Genomic DNA, 20,879 nt, shown 5'->3' with positions numbered 1-20,879 from the left:
GTTTCTAACCGTTCAACCTCATCATCCCTTGGGGTGCTCTGGTAAACAATCATTCCCCCAGATACGGGTGGTCACCCCTGATAAACTTATAGGTGGCCATCAGATCACCCCTGAGCCTGCGCTTTTCCAGGCTAAAGAGCCCCATGGCTCTCAGCCTGTCATCATAAGGTCTGTTTTCTTGACCTCTGATCATGCACGTGGCTCTTCTCTGGACTCTCTCAAGCTTCTCCACATCCTTTTTGAATTGTGGAGCCCAAAACTGGATGCAGTACTCCAGTTGCAGCCTAACAAAGCTGAGTACAACAGGAGAATGACATTCCAGGTTTGCTTGAGAAGCATCTATAGATGCAAGCCAGCGTTTTGGTCGCTTTACTAGCCACAGCATCGCACTGCAGGCTCATGTTCATCTTGTGGTCAATGATGACCCCCAAGTCTCTTTCTTCCATAGTGCTAGCCAGTGTAGCACTGCCGAGCCTAAAAGGATGCTGCAGGTTTTTCTTCCCAAGGTGGAGAACCTTGCATTTTTCAGTATTAACCACCATCAGGTTCTCGTCCACCCATTTGCTGAGCCTGTCCAGGTCAGCCTGGATCACCCACCTGTCTTCTGGTGTGGATGCTTTGCCCCAAAGTTTGGTGTCATCGGCGAACTTGGCCAGTCCACTTCTGAGTCCAATGTCCACATCATTAATGAAGATAATGAACAATATGGGTCCAAGGACAGAGCCTTGAGGGACCCCACTGGTCACAGGGCACCATGGCGATTGACTTCTGTCAATTACCACCCTCTGGGTCCAAGCACGGAGCCAATTTCCCTGCCAGTGGATCATGGTGGACCCAAAGCCACAATTGGCCAGTTTCAAATTGGCCAGATTACAAACAAATATTAAGTATTTGTTTGTAATCCTTCCCAGTTAATTGTTATCTTCATGCATTTCAAGTTTCAAATGAGTAGGAACAAATGTCACAAGCTTCTGTTATAATACTTTGTTCTTCTGTCTCACCATATCTCAGGCTTTACAAATCATGGGCCAGATCCTTTGCCTCAACCACAGCTGTCCTCCCTATTTCACAGAGAAAGCAGCAGCTTGTCCTATAAGGACAGCTGAAATCTCTTCGCATGATGGTGACACAGTGCACCTGGCTCTACACTGTCTTCTCCCTCCTTGCTCTAGAGCAGCGGTGATCAAGATATGGCCTGTGGACCAAATACAGTCCATGGAGCTGTATCATCTGACCTGTAGGGTTCCCCATGGATCCAGAAATTTGGAAGCAGGATGAGTGGCAGCAGCTGGATGAGTTGGGCAACACTGACTTAGGGAGCAGGAACGGTGCTTGCTATACTCTGGCATATCCCCATGGTTTTAATGGCAGAAGGAAGGTACAACAAATTGGCATAAATTAGAGCAACTTTTGGCCTGCCCTCACTTGCACTAGAAGTTGATTTGGCCCTGGGATACCCCCAGGATCAAGAGATTTTTGTGCAGTTGAAGATGAAACCCTTTAATTCTTGCTTTGAGACGTATATGTATTATATCCATTTTATAGAAGTTAAATGATTTATCTAAAGTCATTCAGCTAATCAGAATCAGATCAATCTCTCAGAAGTTCTATCTACCAGGCCATATTCTTACCACTGTAGTCCACATTTCTTTCCTTTGCAAAATAATCCTTTTAGTACCAAGTCTACACTGTCCTCCATTTCTGAGAGTTTCAATTCTATTGCTTGTTCCTGCTTTGAAAAAAATCTGTTACTTTGCAGACTCTATTTCTGAGCCATGTATTATGAAATAGCAATTCCCTGGTTATGATACAGTGGGAACAGCTACACGTGTGCCAGACGGCATAGTTGTTACTGTGCAGTCATTGAGTACTTTCTTAAGTACTTAATGACTGTGCAGTAACCACCATTCCTGTGCAGTCCCAGAGCCACACAAGTCATTTCTGACACTACTGCGCAGTAGCATCAGTGTCATGGTTCACGTCTGCCAATGCTATGTTGCTGTAGCTCATTGCTGTGGCAGCATAACATCATGTAGATACACCCAGGGACACAGTCAGGGGCAGCAAAGATGACTGTAATGATTTACTATTGTATGTGTCTAGGAAGAGAACAAGGCAAATCAAAGTGAAAACCTTTGTATGTCTAGACATGTTGCTGCATTAATAAGCAGCATGAGAGTAAATACACATAGTTATGAAGTGTAAATATTGTATGAGTTTATTCACAAAGGGGGACTCTACCTCTCAGTGGGCGCATCTACACATGCAAATGCACCTGGGTGGGTTTACTCCAAAGTAATTTACTCCTGCCCCACAACCTATACCACCACCTGGAGGGCTACCTGTGGCTATGCTACACGTCCCTGTTTTCCACAACCGAGGTGTTAGAGGACCATGGCCTCCAAGTTGTGGGGGCACAGGCTGCTCAATAAAGTTTTTCACTGTCTCCCACCTCCCTGTATGCTGTGGGAGCAGGGAAACCCAGGACCAGGGGAGCATGGCCAGGCTGGGTGGGGGGCAGGGGCAGAGGCAGGAACAAGGGCAGGGGCAGGAAGGGACCTGCCCCCCGTGCAGGGCTTACTAGGTGGGCTTGGCAGGCATGCCCAGTGGCTTGAATTAGCCCCCATTGGTTGAAAGGACATGTAGTTCCTGGTGATGTCCTGGGATACAGGGGTGCAGCATCTGGCTGCCCAGGCAGGGGCCCCCTCCAGGGAGAAGCTGGTAGATTGTTGTGCCTTGGCTGTCCTGGCGTCCTGGGCAGGGTTGCTTGATTGGAGCTGGCAGGGCTTGCACTGGCCCAGGCATCCAGAGCTTCTGGAAGAGGCCAGGGGCAGGGAGCATGATGGAATGGGTTCCTGGTGGCCTGAGGAGCCCTTCCCTGGTGATGCATTGCCTTAGGTGCCAAGCCACAGCAGAGGGTTGGGCAGGCTGCCCATGCTTGAGTAGACAGCATGTCTCAGGTCCTGGTCCTGGGGTGCAAGGGTGTCATCCAGCTGCCACATAAAGGGCATTACCTTGCAGGCAGCCCCTGACTAACAGTTGTGGTCAGTGACTGTGACCTACTGTGCCTTCAAGACCTTGACCTTTATAAGGCACTGGCACACCAACCAGTCATACCCACACTCCTGCATGCAGCCTGACAGATGTTGATGTTTCATAGTTTCATAGTTTCTAGGGTCAGAAGGGACCTGAGCAGATCATCAAGTCCAACCCCCTGCCATAGAAGGAAAGAGTACTGGGGTCAAACAACCCCAGCAAGGTGTACATCTAGCCTCCTCTTAAAGACCCCCAGGGTAGGAGCCAGGAAGTTGGTTCCAGATCCTAGCTGCCCTGACAGTGAAGTAGTCATCTTGCATCCATGTCCATCATGGAAGAAGGAAGTACAGTTTACAGGGGCGAGGCAGAAAAAAAGGAAGCAGTAGAATATGGGGCTATCATGGTGGTACTGGATATTCTCTGAATCTTACCAGTTACGCGTAGGTGTACATATTATAGGGGCCACTGCACAAACTGGCTAAGGACCTCAGCTCCTCCCCATAGCACAGCCAGGTCCTCAGTCTCCTATTGGGACCATTTGCAGCCCCAGGAGGCAATGTGTGGCATTTGAGAGGATGCCACTGTGGCTTCCTCAATGGGTCACTGGGTCTCCATGCAGCAGTCCCAGTGCTGGTGGGCCTGGGCAGGCACATGCAGTGTCTAGTGCAGGGACATGGCATGGGACAGGCAGGCATATGGTGATGGTGTGCCAGGCACCAGTAGCAGAGTCTGGGCAGGCTTTTGTGGGTGGCCTGGAGACAGCTGGAGTGGGACCTGGTGGCCAGAGGCTGGCTGCAGGTGGCCCAGGGTGCTGCCAGGCCCAGCAGCTGCCTGCAGCACCCAGTGCAGGACCACAGCATGGAACAGGCAGCCATGCAGTGACACGGTGCCAGGGATCAACACTAAGGTGCGGGCAGACTACTGCAGTTGGCCTGGGGCCTCTGCAGAGATATGCAGTGGCCAGAGGCTGGATTCAGGTGACCCAGGGCCCTTACATCCCCACAGGCTTTTAAGGACCTGGGGTTGGGGCAGACAAAGAGCTGTCTCAGCCCTGGGGCTAAGCTGCAGGTGGCCTTCTGATGGTAGGGCTGGCCAGGGGCAAATTTGCTCCCAGTCGGCATCTGCATGTGCATTACTGTGCAGTAACTAATCAAGAGTTAATTTCGTACTTGTGTTTACAGGGAGCTAATTAACTTACAGTTAGACCAAATTACTGCACAGTAAGCATCTGTATGTGTAGACAGTGACACTTATTACCCAGTAATTTGGTCTACTGCTCAGTAAAGCATCTCATGTAGACACGCCCAGTCTGTGCCAGCACAAAGGTCTGTATGCCACTTAAACAGATGTCAAATAGGCCATTGCTTTCATTTCAGTCCTCTGCCTAGGAACAAATTTTGTCCCAAATCTAGCATAAATAATGGATATAGGGATAACAGAAAGAAATGACAATGAAAACTTCCAACAGGAGACTTAGAACACAAGTACTGTTTTAGCAATAGCCAGATGTCATATCAGGTAACGGTTATACTATAGCACACCTGAAAACTATCCATATTTTTTACACTATATTGATGTTTCACTCACGTGGTAAAATACGGTGCTTCATCATTGGTGTTAATTATGTTGACTATCACAGTTCTGGTAGTTTTCAGCCCTAAGTTGTCTGTCACGGTTATATTTAAAAAGTAACTGTTAAATAAAAGCAAGCAAGAATCACTCTTCGAACTGTCAGCATAGCTATTTGTGTTAGTTATGAATTACTAATAACTAAGTGTCCAAAGTTAATTCTTACCAATGCTGATCTTTCTCATAATCAAATTGTCTTGTGGTAGAAATGGTTCCACTGTTAGACACAATGAATAGGCCTGAGGCAGGGGTCAACGAATACTGAAATACAAAGAATCTCAATTAGTCCTTGTATTTTTTCCTAAAACATCTGATCCCACATGTCTTATAGAATGGACATTTGCACATTGATGGGGTATACCCATTTCAAACATGTCCCTCAGATTTGTGTAATGAAACCAACAGGAATCGTGGCCACCAAACATAGGATGTTAAGTCCAAGCCCCTGTCACTAAAACTGAAGGACTTGATGCTGGTTGACAGTAAGCAGCAAGGTGTGCTTCTCATTGGTGCCAACCAGTAGAAGGAGACATAGCCACATAAGATAAGTCAATCATTGTATTATACTGATATCCTAATTATTCTCTGTACCTTATGGTCATCTCTTCTATGAAGAGAATGCAATGTATCTACTGGTGCATGTGTGTGCCTATATCCACCTGGTGGCTGGGCTACAGGAGATAACAAACTCCATGCCCAAGGAGACCACCAGTGCATTTAACTAATATTCTACATGTCATTTAAAGTGTCTTTTGGCACCATGACTATTAGCACATTAGCTAGATCATTTTCTGGTATGAATTGATCATTGACAGTAGTTGGTAACCCAGTGAGCTATTTCTGTTGCACGTGCTTTATACCCTTATCTCCAGCAGGGAGGTAGACATAAGGTAGACAGGAACAAGATTATTGATACTGTGCACTTGTACAGTGATTGTAGGCTTTTAACCAGAGGACTGTCCACAGGACACTTACCACAGGAAATACCATGGACATGGTTCCTCCTTCACCTCTTCCCTTTTAAATGGGGTCTACAAAACAATTCTTCTCTGTGCCAGCAGTCCTGTGAGGAGATCTTTACTAATATGGCAAGTAACTTCCATAAACTCTAGACCAGTGGTTCTCAACCTTTTTAGACTCTGGAGGCACCCCTCATTTGATTGCAGGCATTTCCCCATAACTTTTGTGAATTGAACAACACTTCCTTGCAACAAGTTCTTACCTCCTTGCAGAGCAGCCAGATAGGGTTGAGTTTGAGTGTGCACTTATCCTCTTATACCTGCATATCTACTTACACCTCGAGGCACCCTTCAGAAGATCTTGTGGCACCCCATGGTACCCAGTTGAGAATCAGTGCTCTGGACTACACAACACTGAGTAATCTTACTAATCATACATCATAATCATAATCAGATGATGTGTACAGGCCTACACCCTTATAGAAGACCCATTCCATTGATTCTACTTCCCCAGTGTTGCTTCTTTAGAAAAACAGAAATTAAAGAGTACTGAGTGTAGTCATTTCCTACTGTGATTTGTTTAAATGAAGTTTCTGCAAAAAAAGCTGAGTAATGAGCACAATAAATCTACAAATTCTTATGACAAGAAAACTCTTGTTTCCCTAGTGGGAGTATTATTTTACTAGCTGTCCAACATTTCTACATTTGTAGCCTCTTATGGGGATGGGGAAACAGTAACTGGAGCCTACTCAGGGGCCAATATACAGGAAAGCTCCATTGACAATGAAACCAAGCAAGCCACTCTCACAGGAGCTGAGAAAACAGCTCCCCTTCAATGCAACAGGCAGCCAGTGACCTCAGTAGAAGGACTTAGGTGGAAGGACACCAATGCCAGAAGTCCTCCTGCTTTCCACTGGGCACTGTGATCTGGTAGGGATCATGGAGACCTGGTGGGACTCCTCTCATGACTGGAGCATAGCCATAAAGGGCTACGTTCTTCACAGAAGGGATCAGGTAGGGAAGAGAGGTGGGGGTTTTGCCCTTGATGTGAAGGAGCAGTACACCTCCCTACAGGCTGATGTCAGCCCTAAAGAAGAACAACTTGAAACCCTCTGGGTCAAGCTACAGGGGAGGCGTGGTGAGAGAGACCTGACTGTAGGTGTATACTACAGGCCACCTAACCAAGGGGAGGAACTTGATCTAGCATTCGCCCATGAACTAATGGAGGCCCCACATGCATGGGACATGGTTGTCATGGGTGACTTCAACTACCCAGACATCTCCTGGGAGGAATGCTTAGCCATCTCAGATCAATCACGATTCTTCTTGACCAGTACCAAAGAGCGTTTTTTGACTCAGGAGTTGCACAAGCCAACTAGAGGCAATGCACTTCTTGACCTGGTCCTGGCCAAAGGGCATGACCTGATGACCAACTTAAACATAGAGGGCAGCCTAGGTGATAGTGACCATGAAATCATTATGTTCATGGTCTGTCACAAGGCTGACAAAACAGATACCAAGCTCAAAGTCTTAGACTTCAAAAATGCAAATTTTAATAAGCTCGGGTCACTAGTAGAGAATGCCGTGAGAAACCAAGGACCACAAGTAAAGCAAGTGCAAGAAGAATGGTAGTTCCTTAAGGACACAATCCTTAAGGCTCAAAGAAAATCCATTCTCATATGGAGAAAAAGTAGCAGAAGGGACAAAAAACCCTCTTGGCTAAGCAGGGAAGTTGCAGCCCTCCTACAGAAAAAGAAAGAGGCATATAAACAATGGAAGCTTGGGACGGGCTCTAAGGAAGACTACTTCACAATGGCCTGCAGATTAGGCAAGCTAAGGCAGAAACCGAACTAAAACTAGCTACAAGAATCAAGGACAACAAGAAGTCCTTCTTTAGCTACATAGGGAGTTAAAGAAAAACTAGTGTGATTGTGGGGCCGCTGCTCAATGCCTCAGGATACCTGGTCACTATCACTCAGGAAAAAAATGGAACTCCTAAAAGACTACTTTGCCTCGGTCTTTCACAAGACCAAGGGGAACAACACACCAGGTAGGGCACAGAATGAGCAGGGCGGGATTAACACTGTTCCCACCATTGCAATAGAACTGGTGTACGATCAGTTAAAGAAATTAGACGTGTATAAATCAGCAGAACCTGATGAACTCCACCCAAGAATGCTGCAAGTGTTGGCCAAAGTAATCGCAAAGCCCCTGGCAAAGGTCTTTCAAAAATCATGGGCCTCTAGAGAAATCCCAGAGAACTGGAAGAGGGGCAGTGTTGTGCCCATCTTCAAGAAGGGGAAGCGTGAGGACCTGGGAAACTCTAGGCCAATTAACTTCTATTCCAGGGAAAATCCTGGAAACATTCAACAAAGAGGCTATACATGACACACTTGCAGAAGGCATGATACTGAATGACAGCCAGCATGGCTTTGTAGCAAGAAACCTTTTTGCCTGCCCCCTTCCCCACAGCAAACATGAAGCTCCTCCATATGGCAAAAGCCCCTTTTGCAGTATTTGCCCCCTTTTGGGGATGCTTTCTCTTTTCTACCTTTTCTTCCTTCCTCCCTCTTTTTCTTTTATTATATTATTATTATTTTTATATAATGTGTATTTGTAGTAAAAATAGAACTTTTAGATAGTTTTACAAATGCACTTTAAGTTTAAAAGTCAGTTGTACCATGTAACAATGGTACCAAGGGTAGGAATCTCTGTATGGAGCCAATCCCTTAATGAATCCTGGCTGATTGTGTAACACAGTAGCTAGTCTGGATAAACAAGTTAATGAGTGGCAATTAATACCTACAAAACTACAGACCAAGAAGAGGAAAGAATCAATACAGAGACAGGAACTCCCTGAAACTTAACTGTCAAGGGTGCGGAAGCACCTGTTTGAATTAATCAACACTGGAAACAGACCCTTGGGGCTGAAATACACCATGATCAACCACTTCCAGACAACTAGGGTGTCCAGACTATGGAACAAGCTCCCTCCAGAGGTGGTGCAATCATCTACCCTAGAGGTCTTCAGGAGAAGACTGGATGGTCACCTGGCTGGGATCACCTGACCCCAGATGTCTTTCCTGCTCATGCAGGGGGCTACACCCAGTGATCCTTTGGGGTCCCTTCCAGCTCTATGATTCTAGGATTATAACTGGTATTTGTCACAGGTTCAAAGATTTTTGTATAGAAAATGAAACATTCTCAGCAGTTATGTTTTCTCTCATTGACAATAGTAATCTTTGGCTAAATCTTGAGGTCTTTATTTCCTGCCTTACTTACTCAAATCCACACTGACTTCAATGGGAGTGTGATTGAGCAAAAACCTCAAGAATTCCATTTAAAAAAATGTTCCAAGCTGAAGTGACACCCCAAGTTTCTGTTCTAGATCATGCTGTTTCTTTTTTCTCAAAGCAACAGTTTCTGAAGTGCTGTTATTTTTTCCTTATCTGCAACAAAATTCCTCTTCCAAAATTTTTGCTGATATGTAAAGCCTTTCAAGAAAAACTTGAATTTCCTGCTGATATCTATGAGGTGTCATATTTAATCCTTGCCTTCAAAGCCTGTTGACCTAGCAGTGTTAAAAATTTAACTGATCTATATCCAAATGTTGAGTGGACTTTTATAAAAAACAAGTTCAGTTGCTATAAATTATTATTTAAAATACTGCATGTTAACTGACTATACCTAAGTTTCTTTGTTCCTGCTTAGCACATGTATATGAGAAAGCTGGTATCAATTATGTGAGAAAGCTGCTAGCAAATTCAATGGGTTGCATCAGCTCTTTTTTATTTATTAAACTTACCTTAAGTTCTTGCCTTTCAGGATCTATCGCTTCAATTTGGTAAATATTTCCAGCTCCAGTTTCCTCTAAGATATAGATCATTATAGCTATATGAATAGAAATATAGTCAATGTTAATTTTATTAAGAAAAAGAGGACATACTAGCAAATATACAGAGATACTAACTATGTCCAAACATATTATAACCTGATATATATACTCACTCTATCTAATTCCAAAATAATCAGGAAAATAGACAAAATTAGACAAGCCAGAAGATGTAGCCAACCATACAATTATGAACTGCATGAACGAGACAGGCACCATATAAACCCTGTCTTGAACTGGTCTTTGGTATATGGTTTATATTGGCCTGATTTTTTGCCTAAGAGTGCACTACACCAACTTCAGTTCAGTCCAATGTGTATTATAAGCTGTCAGGGTTAAGATCTCCTGCATGGTATCATTGGGAATATAGGAATCCTGTCTTTCCTAAGATGTACAGAAATCATTTCTAGAATAAGTGGTTAATGAGACCTCAGACCTTTAAATCACATTATTTACACAACACACTAGCATTTCTATTGTATCCTGTTTCTAGAATATTAACCTGCTCTTTGACCTTTCCTGGTTGCTTTTTTCCTAAATGAGAATCCCAGAACACTGTAACAAGTATTCCCAGATGAAAGTGATATAAATATACAGTTTAATGAATGAGATACATTTTAATAACCAGCAAATGTACAGTTAACATTAATTGTAGCCGGCGTTGTTAACTAATGCCAGGCAGTTAGATAGCTCAGATATCCATGTTCACTGATTTATGGTAGCTCTAGCTGAGACTTAAGATGATGGATTTCTTTGCACAAAGCTCCCACGTACAGCATGTTTCATGCTGTGCTGATCCCCTGGAGTGTCTTAATGTCAAATATCATTATTATTTGTTTCTGGTAGCACCCACAATGTGCTAGGAAGTGTCCATGCACAGAAATGACATAATCCCATCCCCAAAGAGAAGTTCATTTTGTCACTGGCACACTGTAGTGTATAAAAGCAGGAACCCCGGAGGTGTTTACTTGCAATATGTTAAATTGGATGACTTTCAAGTAGACTTAGATGTGCACTAAATCTGGCACTAGAACTTTGGGCTGGGTTCAAGGGAGGACTTAGGGATCTGGAGCAGGACTTCGGGAGACACCAGCTACAGGCACATGTTACTTTCATCATGCTGTATTTGCATTTAGAGCACTAGACAATGCAAATGTGCACATGTCCAAGCTATTCATAGCGCGACAGGGATGACAGATCCTCCACAGAAAAGTTCCTTGTGCACAGTGAGGATCTCTTGGCCTCCCACCATCCCAGAGTGCTCTGCTCTCACTCCTTGCTTTCAAGGGGGAGGGAAAGACAGATGGCTCCCTGATGGCCCACAAGGAACAGAGCTGCAGCTCTACCACACACTGTGGCTGCTATAGAGCCATTGCTGCCCTGCTTAGTCAGGATGGCAGCAACTACAGATGGGTGGCAGAGGCCACTGATCAGCTGTTCTCAGTGGGAGAGGGAGGGGTGTTGCAAGTAGCTCCATCAGCTGTTGCAACCCTGTGGTAACAGTTGAGGGGGCTGCTGGCTGCAACACCAGCTAATAGTGTGCAGGAGAACCCCCAGTCAGTGTTATCACTGCAGGAGGCTTGCAGGCACCACAGGGGATGATGCCAGCTGGAGGAAGTCCCAACAGAGATGCAGCCTCTCTGCCTTGGCTGCCGCACTGACAGGTTTCTGCGGGGGCAGGGGGAACAGCTGCCTATTGCCCCCTGGCTGGGAGCATGATTTTATCGTACATGTGCACTCCCCTAGAGCACTTCAGTTTTGTAGTGCTACAAGTTCCTCAGCTCTTAAAATTCAGCACCTAAAACTCATGACGTGTCTCTCTCATTTTGGCCTGGACATTCCTGAGGCATCTGGGGCTGGAGTTCAGAGCATGCACAAAACTGCCGGAGCCTGAACCTGTGGGAATCCTGGAGTGGCATTGATGTCCCCTGGGGAGCCAAACCTGGTGGACAGACTCAAAGCCTGAAACCCATCAGTGGGACTGAGTCCCTCATAAAATCCAATTATAGCTGCCTAATTTTAAAATGAATCCAGAAGAGGTAGTAGCATTGTCAACCTTATATAATAGCCTAGGACATAGGGGACATAGGGGTGCTGAACCAAATCCAGCCCACAAAGCCATGTCATCCACCCTCAGGCCCCCCATGGCTCCAAAAATTTGGCAGAGGAGGAGCAGTGGTAGCATTAACTGCCATTTCCCAGCTGTCAAATTTCCATGTGCATGGGAAGCCCTGCAGGCAGATAGCTTGGCCCTTCGTGCTAGATTGGGCACACAGAGCTGGGGCTGCACAAGACCCTACCCAGGTGGTACAGAGCTGGATCCAGGTGGCACAGGGCTGGATTCAGGTATGCAGAGCCCAGTCCAGGTGGCGTGAGGTGGGATCTGGACAGCATTAGCTGAATCCAGATGCATGGGGCCCAGTCTGGGTTTGCGCTGACCAGCCTTGTGCATGAAGCCCACTCAGGCTTCAGCCTGCAGACTTTTCCCATGCCACTCATCTGGCCCATGGGACTAAAAGTTTAAGGATTACTTACTGGCCTAGGAAATGGGAGACTTGGGCTCACTTCCATCCTCTGCTTGAGGAAGTTCAAGCCCATACCCCTCACAAGAGAGCCCTAACCTCCAAGCTTTGGGAATGGGAAGCACCTCTGGATGAAGCTGTGCCACAGTGCAGAGGAATGTGTGGGGTCTCGAGGCCAGAAAGACAGCACAAGAAAGAATGAGAGTCTATAGGCTAGTAGCAAAGATATGCGGCTTGGGGAGGAGTGGGAGTGGGGGTAGGGGAGAATTTTGGATCCTGGTCCTTATTCCAATTGCTGTTTATATATTTTACATCAAACAGTTACTGGATAAAAAGAGACCAGAAATAATTCAGCTCATTCTCCAACACATTGGCCAACTGCTGGAGGGGATAAGGTGTTCCAGCCTCCCTGGAGGTCTGGAAGGAGGCAGGGGCAACATCAGCTGTCACATGAAAGAGATGGAATCCTTTACTTCTTAGCAGGCACTGTCACAGATCACAACCCCAGGACCTCATGTTTACATTTCTTGCACGTTGGTGCAAATCCGTTGTGTTGCTGTACAGTATCAGTAGAATATTGTTATTGTTTATCAAAAGCTCAGGTAATGAATAAAGTGTTTAAATGTTGTTGTTTCTCCCAATCCAAGTCAGTATTTCACAAACTGCTTGAAGTTACATCTATGACTTAGGGTGCCTATGTTTAGGTGTCACGCATGAACTCATGGCACTTTGCACAGAGCACCATGAGTTAGAGCCCCTTTACAACAGATGTTTGCCTTCTGGGTCTGGGTCTGGGTCTGGGTCTGGGTCTGGGTCTGGGTGGGAGGACGGGGGAGAGGCTCTAGCCTCCCCGTACCAGCCCTGGCCAGCAGGGAGGAGATCTCCAACATCCTCTGAGGAGGTTGCTGAACCACCCCTCTCCCAAGTCCTGCACCCCCAGCTCCAGGGCAGTCAGCAGGAGAGGGAGAGGGAGAGAAAGGGAGCAGCACACAGCAGGACCCAAGAGGTGAGGAGGCTTCCTTCCCCAAACCCCTGCCCAGGCATCTTAGCAGCAGCAGCTTGGCTTTGCCATGGCTGGAGCTGGGTGAGAGGAAGAGGTGGAACAGAGCCCCCTCACCTTGCCCGGCTTCCCCCAATAGCCCAACTGGGTTAGCTGTGGGGGGCCTGCAAGGTGAGGGGGCTCTGTTCCATCCTGCCCCCCATCCAGACAAAGCCCAGCCAGCAGCTGTGTGCTGCTCCCTCCCCGCTGCCAGCCCCCCGCCCCCCCCCCCCCAGGGCTCAACGGGTGCTTGCTGATGTAATCACCAGCCTAAATGGGCAAAGACATGAAAAATTAACCCTCGAGGAAGCACAAGTTCCCTAAGGTCAGGTCCCAGAGGACTGGAAAAGGGCCAATGTGGTCCCTATTTTCAAGAAGGGGAGGAAGGAGGAGCCGAGTAATGATAGGCCACTCAGTCTCACCTCCATCCTTGGAAAGGTCTTTGAAAAGATTATCAAGGATCATATTTATGGGAGTCCAGCGGGAAAAATAATGCAGCAGGGAAACCAGCATGGATTTGTAGCAGGTAGAGATCATGTCTGACCAATCTGGTTTTGTTTTATGGCAGGGTCACAAAATGCTTAGATGCAGGAGTAGAGGTGGATGTCGTTTTCTTGGATTTTAGCAAGGCCTTCAATAGGGTATCTCATCCCACTCTCATAAATAAATTAAAAGGCTGTGATATAGATGTTTACATGGTCCAGTGGGTGGCAAATTGGATTAGCAGTCGCACACAGAGTGGTAGTAGACGGGTGGGTATCAACCTGGGAGGATGTGTGTAGTGGGGTCCCAGACGGTTTAAGTCCTTGGACCTGTGCTCTTCAATATCTTCATCTTGCATGTGGGTGTGAAGTGTACTCTGTCCAAGTCTGTGGACAATACTAAATTGTGGGGTGAAGTGCACACTCCAGAGGGTAGGGAATGATTGCAGGCAGGCCTGGACAAGTTAGAAAAGTGGACAGTACACAATAGGATGCAGTACAACAAGGACAAGTACAGAGTGCTGCACCTAAGGTGCAAAAATATCCAGCACACCTACTGGCCAGGAAGTGACCTCCTCAGCAGCACAGAAGCAGAAAGGGATCTCGGAGTCATAGTGGGCTCCAAGATGAACATGAGTCATCAGTGTGACGAAATCATCAGCAACGCTAACTGCACTTTATCGTGCATCAGCAGATGCATAACAAATAGATCCAAGGAGGTGATACTTCCCCTCTGTGCAGTATTGGTCAGACCACAGTTGGAGTACTGTGTCCAGTTTTGGGCGCTGTACTTCGAGAAGGAAGTTGACAGACTCAGGAGGGTCCAGAGGAGGACGGCTCATATGGTTAGGGAATTATAGGACAAGCCCTGTGAGGAGGGACCTGGACCTCTTCAGCTTCCAAAAGAGAAGGCTGAGAGATGATCTTGTGGCTGTTTACAAATTCATTAAGGCAGGGGTGTCCAACCTTTTTGAATGTGGGGCTGGATCATGAACTTTTTATCACCCAGTGGGCCGGCGAGCCACATGCAAACACTCTCTGTCCTGGGCCAGAGAGACCCTGCCTGTGCGGCCCTACTGCACCTGCTGCCCCTTACTGCAAGGTGCATGGTAGCGGCTGGTGGGCCGGGCAGGAGGGACCCCTTCTGCATCCAGGCAGCTCCTGCCCCAGGGACTGAAGGGGAGAAATAAATAGCTCCACATCTCCATCCCCCGAGCAGTGCCGCCCCACGACCCGGCGCTGCCTGAGGGGGGCTGAAGCGAGGCACCGCTGCCCCGCAGGCCCTCAGCGCCGCCCGCCCCGCCCCGCTCACCGCGGGGCCCGGCCGCAGCCCGCTGCGAGGCCGGAGCACGAGGTCCGGCAGACATCAGCTCCCGCCGCCTCGTCCCGCGCAGGTCACGCCAGGCGCCCGTGCCGGCTTCCCCCGTGCTGCTGGGGCCGGGACAGCACCCCGGGCGGCACCAGGCAGCAGAAGCGGCGGCGGAGCCGCGTGCCCCTCGGCACGGGACTGACCGGCGCGGGTGGGGAAAGGCAGCTCAGCCCCGGCTGCTCCGGCCGGGCTCGCCCTGTCCCGAGGGCACGCGGCTCCTGCCCTTCCCGCAGCACCGCGTCCGCGACGTCAGGTGACGCGGGCGTGTGGGAGCCTTGTCCCTTCCCCAGGCCTTCAGCAGCCATGAGGGAGGTGCTGGGGGGCTGGGGAGGGACACGGCGTGGGAAGGAAAGTAAACCGTAGAAAATGCCTCGGTGGGCGGGCCATATGTTGGACAAGCCAGCATTAGAGGGATGCAGCAAGGGTTCGGAGATGCTTTGTTCACCAGGGCACCTCTTGAGGTAACAAGGAACAATGGTCACAAACTGAGATTTAAGCTAGATATCAGGAAAAACGTCTTCACGGTAAGGGTGGCCAAAATTTGGAATGGGCTTCCCAGGGAGGTGGTGCTCTTCCCTGCCTTGGGGGTCCTTAAGAGAAGGCTGGATAGACATCTGGCTGGGGACTCAAGGATCTGTTGAGGTCCCTTCTGACCCTAGCATCTATGAATCTGTGAAGGCGTTTGGTTCTATAATGCTTTCAGCTAACAGCTGATTTGACAAGGGTTAATTTTTCATGCAATTGGCCATTTTAAAAGCACTCTTCAGCCATGCAGTTGTGTTATGTTGTGGCTGTAGAGGTCTTCCAGAGGCCCAATCACACGAAAAATGTAACTTGTGTAAGCACCCCAAGTGACTATATCCCTGTCAAACTTTGAATTTCTAATACCAACCAGTGATGTACTTCAGCTAATCAAAAATAAATCATAAAATATTTCTAGCACAAATGGTTCTTTCTTTTCACTTTTTCAATGTTTGAAAATGGAAGATTCATATTTTGGTGCATATCTCAAAACACTTTCACCTCCTCAGTAAGATCAATTGTACCAAATATGAACTGAAAATATACAACTTCGATAACAACAATAACCCTCTAAAATGGAAATATTCAACCAGAGGCATTGCTCTACACTCTATCTGTAATCTTTAGCAATTCATGTTTGTCACTATTTCAAGTATTCATCTCCACAGTTCCTTTTAAGCAGTCCTCTTACTTTGTGTTGCCATATTGCCTTGAAACATAGGAGCTTCATTAACATCTTCTATTTTGACAGTAAGTGTTTGCAGGTCAGTTGCCCCAGCTGTATCCATAACATAGATCTGCAGATCAAAGAGATGTGGCATAGCTTCATAATCCAGGATGGGATTTTCAGTGGTAACAACCTGAAATATAACAGATTATTATTAGCACACTATGCAGTATGAATGGATGGATAAGTAGGTAAAAGAACATTTTACTTTGGTAAGCAATGAGTAGACTTTTTGTTATGTTTAATTTGCTCCATAGTATTGTACAAGAGTCTAGGTACTTTTAAGTAAAATGCCATGTATTGTACCGTGTATTCTTTCCCCAATTTTTTCTTTAGGACATGTTAGAGACCAGCAACCAAATGAGAAGATTAACTTAATATGAACTAGGCCTGTAAAAATTGTGAGAGAGATTGAAGTGATATAGTACTATGTTTCATATTGTCTTAGGTTTGAGCCTTCTCTTGTGTCATGCTCTGGCTGGGCTCTGCCAGCTTTGCCCAGCAACAGGTGCCGTCAGCACTCTCCTCACGATCCGGGAAAGTCCCTGTTCAGCCTGCTACATGGCCCCTGGCCATGCGCTGGGAAAACCCCGTCCCCTGAGGAAAAGCCCACGAACATTTTGGCGGGAAAATTCCACCAATCAGGGTTTGAGGTTGGGCTTGTCATCTGGCCTATAAAGACTGGGGTGGAGTTTCCACCTGGGGCGGACGCCAGAAAGATACCGCGCGGAGGCCAGAGCATCCATGGCTCTGAGTCCGCTAGCAGGAGCAGAAGCCAGAGCTTCCACTGCTAAGTGGGTAGGCCTGGCCAGCTTCCCACGGTTTCTTCTGTCTCTGAAAAACTGTTTGTTTGCTGATCGGCTTGTTTTGGTTCTCGGGAAGTCCAGCGGTTTATTGTTTTCACCCTCACCTGACCCGGGAGCCGTTGGTTTACCTTACATCCGTTCCATCGGAACGGGACGGATGCTCAATTATTGATTATCCCCCACCCGAACCAAGATCCAGCGTTTTGTTGTTTTCTTCCCTTCGTCTCTCACCTGAACTGGGATGGAATCCACCCGTGCAGCCACATTCACACCGGTGGTACGCGAGTGAGAGACTTTATTTGTCGTTGTTCGGGACTGAACCAAGTGTAACTGCCTGCGCAGCCACATCTCTATCAGTGGTGCGTAAGTAAGAAACAAAATAAAGCTTTCTTTGGAACAATTACGAGTCTACCTCTCCCTCTTGCAAATTAACACCAGGGGATAGAACCCACCAGGGCAACAGCCACAACCCAGCTCACGCCCCGCACATCTTGGTGCCTGCAATCAGTTGAATAAGTAAGTCTACAAACCAGCACTCCTTGGGAATGTCCTCATTATTTTAATGGTATCTGCAACATGCTGGGCACTTCCCAAACAAGACAAAGTACAAAGCCCCTGAGGAGTTTGTAAACTGAGGAGCATGTAAACTGATCTTGGACATGACACAGCTAGGTGGGAAATAAGATATTCTGAAGGAGAAGAAAGGAAAGAATTGTAATAATCAATTAAATTTGCATAGATAATCTGCAAGGCTTGTGCACAACTGATGGAGCCACTTGGTTTTAGTAGAATTAAAATATTCATCATAGAATAAATAAGGGGAAAAACCTTAACTGGCAAAGTTCTTGTAGGTTCCATAGCAGAATGAGGGAGTGGAAAGACAAGACATTGTGCCTGTGGAAGTGAGTCTCATGCACAGGGGACAGATCAGAAGGAAAAGAGTCTTGAAACACTTGTCCCCTCCAGGACTTGACTGTCCCTCTAAGGATAGCACGCACAAAGTTGCTCTGATTTCTGGCCCTTTTTAAGGGCAGGTGTTTAGGAGATGAAGAGTTGTCATGTAACTGCAAAGTAGAAGTAAGGCCTTCTGAGAAAAGAGAGTACAACTACATAAATGGCTGTCTTTCTCTGGGGGTGAGATGTAGTCTCCAGTCTGCACTATAAAGGCCTGCTACATGGTGGAATGTGTTTGGTCTAGTCAAGCCAAGTAGTAATTCCTAGTGCAGAATGTGTGTGGGCAGGAATTAACAGAGTACTGCCAGCAAGAAATGTGCCACATGATTATGGCATTACAAGAGCACCCTATACCTTCCTCTATGTAAACAAATAGCAAACACATAATAGAGAATTAGGGCTAGAAGGGACCTCAGGAGGTCATCTAGTCTAACCCCCTTTTCAAAGCAGAACCATCTCCAACTAGTTCATCCCAGCCAAAGCTTTGTCTACCAGATTTTGAAAACCCGCAAGGATGGAGCTTCTACCACCTTTCTGGGTAACCTATTCCAGTGTTTTATTACCTTCCAAGTGAAAAAATTCTTCCTAATATGTAACCTAAACTTCCCTTGCTGCAAGGTGAGACCATTGCTCAGGCGCGGTGTGTAGGGGGTGCAAGGGGGTGCATGTACACCCCCTGAGAGCACCGGTGCACCCCCTGTCAGGCTGAGCTCCCTGTTTAGCTGGTGGGCAGGGGGCAGGCAGGAGCACCAGTGCCCCACTGCAAGCACTGGCCAAGGAGTGAGGCCACCAGCAAAAGTGGCTACACTGCTTCTGGAAGTGGCCACTACGGTGAGTGAGATCAGCTGCGAGGGCTCCCCCCCCCGGTTGCTGACTGGTGTCAGGGGGGGCCTATGCCCCCCCTGACTCAAGAGGTACCAGACACTCATGCCGGTGCTCCTTGTTCTGGCATTAGCCACCACTGTAACAGTCCAACTCCATCCTTTTGAACCCCCCTTCAGGTAGTTGAAGACTGCTATTAAGACAAAGGAGAAAGAGGGATTTTTCAGAAAATAGCAGCAGAAGAGGAAGAAGTAGCTAGCAAAAGGGTCAACTGGATGGGTGGAAGATGTTGAGCTAAAGCTCCTGCCACTGCCAGGTCTTCCTCTGCCTGTACGCATGTGAGCTCTGTCCAAGTGAAGTACCAACCACCAAACCACAATCCCAGATCATAGTCTGGCATTCCAAGGCTGCAACCTGACTATTCCTGCTAAAGATGATTCAGGTTCAGGAGGTGTTTGCAGTATGAGTGGGGCCTCCTGATGGATTCTCTCAGAAATCAGGTAAGGGAGCTTTAAGGGGAGGTGGCTAGGCTCAGAAGCATCCATGATCATTAGGTCTTTATCATGTTGGCGCACAATGAATCTTCCAGCATCATGGAAGAGGAATAGGCCAAGAAGGCATTGGAAGACGAAAAAGACTCAGAGTGGAAGGTGGAAGCTGGTAGCTTCTTAATTCTGGCACCAGACAGAACTCCTCCTCTGAACCTGTAGCAGTTCAGGTAAAGAACAGGTCCTCAAAGCCCTAATGTCAGACAAGGAGGAATCTACTCCAGTGGTAGTAGATGCCAAGCCACAAACCCCCAAGGTGTGGGAGGACTGTGACCACTGTCACCAAAAGAAAGCAACAGGTCAGGGGCAATTGGTGCCACCTTAGGGGGAGCACATGCCCCCCAGTGACCAGTCACTGACCAGGGGAGGTTTCCCGCCATGGTCAGTCTCGCCAGCCGGGGGTTAGGGGGCACTTCCACTCCCTGGCCAGCACTCTCAGGGTGGGAACCAGCACTCCCCCCTGCCCATCACCTGAGTGGCACATGCAGCCTGTCAGGGGGTGCACCAGAGCCCTCAGGGGGTGCACATGCACCCCCATTACCCCCTACATGTCACTACTGCACCAGGTGGTGGTGGTTGGTGACTCCTTCCTGCGGAGCACGAGTGCGCCCATCTGCTGGCCTGATCTGTTGGTTCAGCAGGTCTGCTGCCTGCCAGGAGCCCATCTCCAAGATGTCACAGAAAGGTTGCAAACATTCATTTGTCCCTCTGACAATTAATGGTACTGCCAGGGGCAAACTTGAGCAGATCAAAAGTGAGTACGTGGCTTTGGATACAATGATAAAGTGTACAGGATTCCATGTGGTGTTCTCATTGATCCTTCTAGTCAAGGGCAAAAACCTGTGTAGGAGCAGATGCAGCCTGGAGATCAACATGGGGCTGCATAGATGATATCTCCAGAAAGGCTTTGATTTCTTTACCTATAGGGTGATGTTGCAAAAAGAAGGATTACTAGGAAAAGATAGGGTCCATCTGATGAAGATTGTCTTTGCATATAGGATCACTAACTAAGGAGGAATTTAAATTAGGTTCAACAGGGAATGGAGAAAAAAGTCAAGAGGTAAGTAAAGAGGTAGAGCAGAGGTGGCCAAACCGTGGTTCGGGAGCCACATGTGGCTCTCCGACACTGTATGTGTGGCTTGCTAAAAATTGGCCGAAGCCCCACCTATTTCTCACAAGACTGCTAGCTCAGGCACTGGGCTTCCAGGGCAGGGGCTGCAGCTGCAGCTGCACTGCTTACCCCAGTCTGCACTCCCCTTGGGGAAGCTGGAACAGCTCCCAGTTGCTCAGCACCCCCGTCGCCGTGTTCCACTCTGGGTCATTCAGCACCGCCCCCACCTCTCCACTGTGGCACTTGAACTTCCACAGGGGATCAGATGTGGCTCCTAGGGTGAGTAACTCTGGCCAACCCTGAACTAGAGGACCTGAAAAAAAAACCAATAAGGAGATGCAAAATTAAAAGCTTTGGCAATGTGCCTATGGAGAAAACAGGACAATCAGTTATCTGAAATGTTTATATACTAAGGCATGGGGAATAAACAGGAAGAACTGGCAATCCTAGTATATTCTCAG

General features: G+C 47.5%; 1 protein-coding gene across 1 annotated transcript in view; it reads right to left on the bottom strand.

The window, feature by feature from the left end:
- CDHR3 (cadherin related family member 3) overlaps nt 1-20,879 on the bottom strand; it is a 114,990-nt gene that overhangs the window by 37,262 nt on the left and 56,849 nt on the right. The window contains exons 3-6 of the mRNA XM_090041057.1: nt 16,142-16,310; nt 9,430-9,515; nt 4,832-4,926; nt 4,624-4,728 (exon numbers count right to left, since the gene is read on the bottom strand). Coding sequence (XP_089897183.1) covers nt 4,624-4,728; nt 4,832-4,926; nt 9,430-9,515; nt 16,142-16,310 — 455 coding nt within the window. The remainder of the gene's footprint in view (nt 1-4,623; nt 4,729-4,831; nt 4,927-9,429; nt 9,516-16,141; nt 16,311-20,879) is intronic.

Source organism: Crocodylus siamensis, chromosome 4 (genome assembly GCF_052110815.1).
Source record: "Crocodylus siamensis isolate JL-2025a chromosome 4, ASM5211081v1, whole genome shotgun sequence".
NCBI classification, from domain to species: Eukaryota; Metazoa; Chordata; order Crocodylia; family Crocodylidae; genus Crocodylus; species Crocodylus siamensis.
Note: the sequence above shows the minus strand (reverse complement) of the source record. Positions and strands in the feature narration are given on the sequence as shown.